The following is a 9,050-nucleotide window of genomic DNA, read 5'->3' as shown; positions in this document are numbered from 1 at the left end:
CGGGCAGGCCCAAGGGCCTTTTACCCCAACAATTACTAGAGATATACAATATCCACCTTGGGTAATCACACTACTTTATGTTGTTTCAATGTTTTATAAAAAAACTTTGCACACAATTGGGTTATAAAAGGGGTATCACATAATATGTATTATTTTGCTTTTTCAAGTGAATTATCAATTCTATATTGTTTTCTATTGTATGTACTATATAAGCTTCACATTGAAATAAGAGTAAAGCAAATTTTTTTCCAAGACAATTATTCATTTACGAAACATTTGGATATACATTATTGCATGTTTAATATATGCAAAGTGTGCTGTGACTACTTTCTATGAGCAAAGGGTTCCCTTTGCTGAAGAAAAAAGCGAAGCGAGCGAGGCACAACCTTGTGCTTTGCAACAATGATGTCAACCATGCAAAGCGCGTGGTTAGCAAGCGAGTAGCAATGCTGGCCAAGCTAGCTTGTGTGTGTGTGTGTGTGTGTGTGTGTGTGGAGAGAGACAGAGAGAGAGAGAGAGAGAGAGAGAGAGAGAGAGAGAGAGAGCTTTTTAAGCAAGCTTCCCTTGTAATGTTTTTTCGTAATGCGTTCACATAATGTATTAAGTAGAAAATGTTTACAACATTAATGGATACAGTGAGGCCTGTGCCTCAAGAGACAACTTTCTAGAAAACACTTCAAACACCTAGTCTTTCTTCTTGAGAGTGCTCAGTACAACAAGCATCTCTTGTTCAAGATGGGGCACACTCCAGTTAAGCAATATCCTATCCACCTTCCTCAAGACCACTTTATTCCTTTCAAAACACATAAACTTGATTACAATTCCACACAACAGGTTGACTAACATCCACGAGCTTGGTGGAAAGCTGTCATGAACCAACCTAAGTGCACAAGCAAAACCGGGTCATACCCACTGCTCTAGTGGGGGGAACCAAGTCTCCCTCCCCCAGGACTACAATATCGCACTAGCACAAGCCTAGGGCTAGTAGGGTTTAGTTAACCCTCCATAAGTGCTGCAAACCCATGAAAAGAAGCTACATTTATCGCAATGCTAGTAGGGGTAATAGTCGAGAACGCTTCCCATTAGCTTTTAACCTACTCTTAACACGTTGTTCTATAGCAAACTTATGGGATCCGTAAAATTTTCTTATCTCTATATTTCCCTATTCATGATGCTCATCACCATCATCATTAGCTGCCATCTTTACTTTTTTATTCCCCCTTTGAATTGTAGTTTGAGCCGTTCGCCCCACTCACCTTGGGGCGACCCGGCACCTTGAAAGAGTTCGTCTCGTTTGGGAACTTGGTCGTTGCTCACGAGTCCGTCTCCACGTTTGGGAGGGGAGGGAAAAAAGGCTTCTGGCGTGAAGGGGACCCTATTTTCTTCGCGTTGGCGATTCGCGAAGGAGAACGTTCCGTGCATACGGAAAATAAAAGGCTTTTGGCGTGAAGGGGACCCTGTTGTATGGGCGAAGGAGAATGCTGTGTGCCTACAGCTTCACGTGCTTGACTTTGTCAAGGAAAGAAGCTTTGTCGCCCTCTTCCCACAAAGCTTCGACAAAGTTGCCTATGTTATTATCATGTGTAGAGAGAGTACCGTAGGCCTTTTTACGGTCGAGAATTGAGGCTGCACCTCAGACTCAGAACTGTTCAGTGAGGCTGAGGACCATTGATGCCAAGCCATGTTGCAGCCTCCGCATGATAGACGTTCGGATGGAAGGAGCCACATCGCGATACAAATGAACGATGTGGGCGCGAACTCCTCGAATCGTGCATCTCTAACCACAGCTGCTGATATGGGATCACCATTGATGATCGGGGCAAATGAAGGAAGAACAGAAGGGGCAAAAGAAGCTGGGGAAGTGGCCCTCCTCTTCCGCCTGGCTCGATGCGGTGTCGCGCAGGCTCTTGAAGCAGAATTGAGTGCATTAGCTGCCAAAGATTCGTTGTCTGGCATGATTGATCAGAAGAATGGCAGCGGGATGACCCCTTTGCACCTTGCCGCTGTTTATGGGCACGCAGAGGCAGTAAAGTGCCTGCTCCGCCACAAGGCGATTGTAGACATTCCAGACGAGAAGAATGGCGACACCCCTCTGCACCTGGCTGTCCTGATGGGGCACCTGCCCGTGGCCATGGTATTGGTGTGCGCAGGTGCGCAACTGTGTAAGAAGAACAAGGAAAATATGATGCCCGTGAGCTATGCAGTTAGACATGATAGCCAGCTGCATCTTCATCAGAAGAGATGCAGTGGTGGTGATCATGATATGCTGGAACAGTTGCTGCAGCATTTCCCCACCTTTTGTTCCGTGAGCGGCCACTGGCGAGATTCGGTGATCATGACCAGAAACGCAGATGCACGGGCTTCTCTCACCGACAAGCACAACAAGACCATCCTCCACTATGCAGCCCGATACGGCCAGAGCTCCGGCAGCATCGGCCGAGTGCTCAACTGTTGGGCTGCCTGTGGCGATGTTCGAGATGAAAGAGAAGATTACAATGTTTTCCTTGCGGAGGCCGTGGATGCTGGAAACGCAGAGGCTGTGAAAGCCATGAGGATTTTCGGCTTTCTTCCGCCAGATCAGCCGTCAAACTACGCCACGCTGCTGTCATCTGCGCTGCTGGGCGGCGGGGCGCAAGCTGATGATATGAACTTGGACAAGAGCAGAGCGGTTCTACACGAGCTTCTGGAGCTGGGGGTCCCATCAGGATTGGAGAATCAATCAAGGCTGAGCATTGACTCCTTGATAATGGTGCATCTCAAAGATGAGCTGATGAGAAGCAGCAGCGATGATGCAGGTGGGGCGCAGGCTGTGCCGGCGCTGGGCTACACGAACAAGCTATTAAGGACAGAAGTGTCTGACTTTGAGTCCTCTCTGCCCATCTATCTAGCCCTGTACGCCAAACGGTATCTGGCATTCGAATTCATGCTGGAGATGGTGCCGGGGCTGACCGTGAACCAATGGGACGAGAAGCACAAGAGGACGTGTCTGCACTGGGCAGTGGAGCACAGGAGGCCGGACATAGTGGTGAAGCTACTGAGTATGGGGAAGGCCACGTCGCGGATCAGTCCGAGCATAGAGGACACAGAGGAGAAGACGGCGCTGCAGCGAGCGTTCGAGAGCAAGCAGGAGGAGGTGAGGCGGCTGATGCTGGAGGCGGGGCCGCCGCCGTTCAAGTCACACGAAGAGAGGCTGTTCAAGGACAGGGAGGTGTACGTCGGGGTGGTGAACGCGATCCTGGTGGGGGCGGTGCTGGTGGCCAGCGTGACGTACGCGGGGTGGCTGCAGCCTCCGGCGCCGTCGTCGGCCGAGTTCGGGCGGCGCAGCTCCAAGGTGTTCTGGACGGCCAACAGCCTGGCCTTCTTCCTGGCCGTGGCCACGGTATTCGTGACCGTGGGCGCCATCCTGCCCACCCCTAAGAAGTACGTTGGCGCCATAGTGAAGCAGCTCCGGGGGGCCGTGGTGCTTGCGGCGTCTATCCTGGCCACGTCGCTGGTCCTGGTCCTGGCATCCTTCTCGGCGGCCGGCTTCGCAGCCATACCCCACGACCAGTACCACGCATACCGCGCCTCCATGGCCATGACCATCTCGTTGGGCGTGGCCCTCTGCACCGCCACCCTCGCCTCCTTCGCCTACCATCTCCACAACCTTCTACCCTCGCTCGCCACCCTCGCCCATTCCCTGCACTGCGGCCCCCTTCGACTGTCCAGGTTCGCCGGAAAGTCCGCCGCCTTAGTCGATCGCGTCGGCAGCAGCACCCGCGCCGGCTACCCCAACCTCCCCTCCGCGCAGGTCCACGATCTCCTCAATCGACCCGTCGCCATCCGCGCACGCCAGCACATCGTCTCCAGCTCCATCACTCCTCGCATCGCCGTCCTTTATGGATAGGCAAGTCCCACCAAGGCCTAAATTTGACGGGTTCCTCAAAATTTTATATGACAGGCATTTTTTAAAACTGCCTTTCGAATGACAGATGATAGACAATTTATGCTAGTCAAATGACAAGAAAAATATGCAAATGAAAAGTAACACGATTTTTAAAGTTTATAGGTCATAACATCAAATGAACAATCCAATTTAAATCGCATAACTATATAGCTTACTATTAATACTTCAGTAACAATATAAACATTAGATGATTGAAACTTTTAAATGAACACGATTGCATATTAGCAATAATATGATTCCATTTAATCATCCTAGTAGAAACAACATGAATTCGTCTACTCAATGAAATCCATGGGTGAACTAACAATAACATGAATCCATAATCCATTCAATCATTCTAATGGCATTGCCCTCCTATTCTTTGCTCCCATCCAAATGTCCCAAACATCTTTCCAGTCAATTTGAGAGCTATCACATGCATCAATGGATAGCAACATTAAGGCATCCAAAGTGTCAAGGCATAAGCTACACCTTGAGTTACTTTTTATTAGATTTTGCCGTGAAAATCCACGCTCGCATGAAGCTGTGCTTGCTGGGATAACCATGCTAGTCTGCCATAGATGCATCATGCCTGGATACAAGTCCCACCATGTCTTTGTAGTGCTGCATACTTCCCAAGCATCATGCATACCTCTATTTCTAGCAACTCGATATAACATGCCGATGAAATCCTCCCGTTCATTCATACACCTTCTAATATCAACGGTCTGACTGTCAACATTGAGTTTGTTGATAAGTCTTTCTAACCATTGTTGAGTCATTTTATCCCTCTCAATTGAATCCATAGGATATGAAGAAGGATTGAATATCTTGAATGCATTGAAGACTGGTAAATCTTCAAACCTACTAGTTAGAGCATCCAAAATGTTTTGCACATATGCTCGTGCAATAGAGATACATTCAGTTAGAGAACCTGTTTCACTTGCATCACATTCAAGTGATATATTCAAGTTCAATCCCTCATGTTCATTTTCCGAATCACTTGTAGCCTTAGATTTTTCCTTCTTTTTTGATGCTTTGGGAATTGGAATGTACTTCAATACATGTGTATGTACGACACCATTTGCATCCTTATACTCCAGCTTTCCATTGCTTGTCATCTTTAGAAATTCATTCAAATGCTTTGACCCAACACCAAATTGATTATCCTCACATATAAGATACCTTCTTTTAAATTTTTCAAAAGTCAAGTCAATAAGTGCACCAATCATAGTGACATCCATCTCTTGCCTTTGAAATTCGGAGTTTAACTTATTTAACTCTGCAAGCACATCTGCCGAAAGATGTATGATAAATTGCACCATAAAAGTTGTAGCATATCCATACCACTTCTTTTCATGTCTTTTCCATTGCTCAAGGATAGCAGGCATGATCTTCACAAACCTTTCCATCACTTGACCTCTAGAGAGCCATCGAACTGCATGAATTTGCAACATCTTTGCATCCATAATATCATACTCATGCATGATCTTCCATAGCTCCAAGTGGCGGTTTGTTGATCTACCTAACCATGCATACACTTTATTTGCAACTTTATCTACAAAAGAAAATACATGAGGATGTGAAATAAATCCATCCTTTGCTGCTAATGCTTGTCGGTGTGCAATACAATGTATCCCCATAATACGTGGAATTAGTGCTTGAAAGCGTGCCACAACTCCAGTCCGACGCCCTGTCATAGATGAAGCACCATCTGTTGCTATTGCAACAAGTTTAGACATATCCAAGTTGCTCTCTAGAAAGAATGCATTGATAGCATCATACATTGCCTCTGCTGTCCCATTATCCACTGGCAATAATCGCATAAATCTGCAAAATGCATGCCCTTTGCCCCCATCACTGATATACAAAATATAAATAATCAAATGTTTCTCCAATGTGCGATCAGTGCTCTCATCAATGAGCATAGAAAAGAAGGGACTTTTGCATACTTCTGCATACATTTGCTTCCTTACATGGTCTCTCATAGCCAATAACATCTCTCTTCCTGAAACCGGATTGACATATGATCCATATTCATTGGATGCAGGCATATCTGGAGTAGAAAGCTCTCTTTGCAACCTGCACAATTGTGGATATTTCTCTAGTGCCAAATCTTCACATGCACAAAAGTATATGAGCTTCATGCATGATATAATGCGCTTTTGCTCACTATGGACTATTGTGTCTAGTCCATGATCCATAGGTCCTTTGCCATCATTGCTAATTTTTGTTTTAGCAATTCGAGTACGTGAAGCATTAAGATGATCAGAAGTTTTCCCATGATCATTTAATGCAGATAGTTGGATGCTTTGAGAACCTGCTTGAGTGTAGGTATTCACTTTACCAGCATCTTCACACCACTGACATTTTATCCTTTCTTCATTACATATGCTTTTGCATATATAAGCCCATGGATGAAGCAAAGTCCATTGGTGTCGCCACTTTCTTTTGACCCTTTTAGAAGAAGGATCACCATGAGATGCACTCTCCGTTTGCTCATTTTCCATAATTGCACTTAGATCCTCTACATTAGATCCTTCTTGAGTAAAATTGACACTGGATTCCCCTTGAGACTTGTCACTATTCCCCCCCAACAATGTATCCTCTTGTCTTGCAGAAATATTTTGAGTTCTAGAAAAGAAAGATGTGATAGAAGGATCTGGCTTTCTTTTTCTAGTTGCACCCTTTTGAGATCCAGATGCATCCATCCTTGATTTATCTAATTGTACATAAAGAAGCCATATAATAAATATTACATTTTGTTGATATACATAAGCACTTTGAATAAATCTCATACTACATAATAAAAGAACTTTGTAACATATATCTAATATATAAGTATATGTATCACATAATTCTTTTCTATCAAAGTTAATACAAACACTTTCGAATAGATCTCATGCATGGCATTAAGTAAATGGCATGGCAATAAGCAAATGAGATATAGATTTGTACCTGATAAACTAATAATGTAGTTGAATCCACAAGGAACTCTCGAGTCCAAATTTTGAAATCGAAACTCAAATGCAATAGTATCTACAAGAAACACATCATTTAATTATTTCCATTGAAACTTAATTATTTAATTGTTCAGGTTCATAGAATAGTATTCGTTTTCCCTTTTCAAGTGCTTAATGCACTGCAAATCTGCCAGGCCCCCAGCTACTTATAAACAAGATAGTCCAGACTCCACACAGGCGGACTGACGGTTGCTTAGGCAACTCCTTCAAGTTCTTGCATCAGTCTAGTTTTTATCAACTTCGACCCACTGTGGAGGGGTCATGTTATGCGGTAGTGCAGTGCTTACGGTCTTGTGAACGAGTGCAGTCACCAGTGCATTAACACAAAGGGGGCTTCTTGGCGGATGAAGAACAGTGAACACGTTAACGGTTAACCATTACACTACACAGTGACATGTCACATACCTTCCTCGTCTACGGCAGCGCGTTTGACGGTGGACCACGGTCTGAGTCCTGACGTCGGACACTGGAGATTCACCACTCCAGGAGTCGCCGGCGAGTCTGTGGGCTGGAGGCTGGAGCGGCGAGCCTGGCGTGACGCGTCCACTGTCCCTCACGTGGGGAGGGTGGCACCAGGGACTCGGGAGGCTCAGACAGTCATCGCCCTCTGATTACAGAGGCGCAGGCCGCTGACGTGTCGATCCCGCTTGGCACCCCAGGCGGGTCCTGAGTCTCCTGACTCCTCGCCCTTCAGACCAGGATCAGCGCCCGCTGATTATAGAGGCGTAGGCCGCCGAGTCCCGACGTGTCGATCCTGGAGGCTGGATTCCTGCTTGGCTCCGCTGACGTGTCGATCCCGCTTGGCACCCCAGGCGGGTCCTCGCCCTTCACACCAGGAGCGTCCGCTGTCGTCCTACTTGGCTCCCTAACAGAGTCGCGACTCGCTAGTAGCTCAGATGGGCTGCGGGCAGTCTCGACTCTTAGTGGACAGTGGAACTGTGGAATCTTCTGGATGGTGGAGCTGCGAGCAGCGACTCAGGCGAGCGAGTTGTAGCCTGCAACCTGCAGGCTGCGACTCTGCAGATTACGAGCGTCGAGCTGCTGATCTTTCTCGTCTACTGGCGACTGGCAAGATGGAGACTCGAGACTGGAGCAGTGGAGACTCGAGAGCAAATACCTTCAGGCTTCGATCAAATACCTTGGTCCTTAGTACTTATTAACTGGTTACTGGAGTCTGGGATTGCGGGCAAATACCTTAAAATTCACAATAAGTATTAAGACCGACGAATCACGATGCCTCAGACCTCTCGACTCTCGAGTCTCTCTTTTTCTTTTGGTTTTTTGAAAGTTGACCGACCAATACTATTTTTTTTAATATATTAAATAAGTTAACTTGATTATGTATATATGTATTATTATAATTTGTATGTATGTATACGTATGCATAATATATATACTAAGAAAAATGAAAGGTGAATTATACAATGTGACATGTCAAATAACAAGTAACTTTTAATACTATATGTCATGATGACAGGTAAATTTCAAGCTTGAACATGTATTATGACAAGCTATTTTCAAAAATGCTTGTTTTGACAGGCAAAATAGCCCTTGACAGGAAAAACAGCCGTCAAATTTAGGCCTTGATAGGCATACCAACAAAAAGTTCCATGCATGGGGAGTGACGCCCACATGTTCATGTCCTTTATTCACCAAAAACCTTTTTCCACAGCCAATGTAGAAACCTAAAACTAAGGTTGCTTACATACTACCAAGTTATGGGCACCCCCTTTGCAAGTTACGAATCACTAAAAATATAATTTAGCGATTAAGCATCCACATTAAATAGGACAACTCCCCCTCGTCCCCCACCCCGCCCCCCAAGAAAAAGAGTATCCCCCCAACTGACAAGGAGGCACTTTTTTGCACGTGTATTAAATCAAATAATCATATATTTGTTATTCTCCACTTCTTTTAACAAAGTGTATCCTTTTGATATGTAAAGGTCTTGTGCGCATATCCATGCCTAGTTTTAAAAAGTGCATGTGGTGCCGCCTAATGCACGACTTGACAAAGCTCTTAATTTTGAAGAGCTTTGCCCAACGTAGCTATGGCTCTCTCTCATTTAACCATTACATGCCCTCTCTCATTAATCTAGTTCT

The 9,050-nt window shown here is 45.5% G+C and overlaps 1 protein-coding gene across 1 annotated transcript; it reads left to right on the top strand.

Annotated features, from left to right (window-relative positions):
* Positions 1-1,357: 1,357 nt before the first annotated feature.
* LOC148014808 (uncharacterized) lies at positions 1,358-8,814 on the top strand. The gene is made up of 2 exons (XM_087665410.1): positions 1,358-3,886; positions 8,539-8,814. Exon 1 carries the CDS (start codon positions 1,682-1,684, stop codon positions 3,884-3,886), a length of 2,205 nt encoding a protein of 734 aa, XP_087521536.1. The 5' UTR covers positions 1,358-1,681; the 3' UTR covers positions 8,539-8,814.
* Positions 8,815-9,050: the final 236 nt, after the last annotated feature.

The sequence above is a fragment of the Lygodium microphyllum genome, chromosome 24 (assembly GCF_053477565.2).
Source record: "Lygodium microphyllum isolate KBCC chromosome 24, Lygodium_microphyllum_v1.1.10, whole genome shotgun sequence".
NCBI lineage: Eukaryota > Viridiplantae > Streptophyta > Polypodiopsida > Schizaeales > Lygodiaceae > Lygodium > Lygodium microphyllum.
This window is presented reverse-complemented; position numbering and strand designations above follow the sequence as displayed.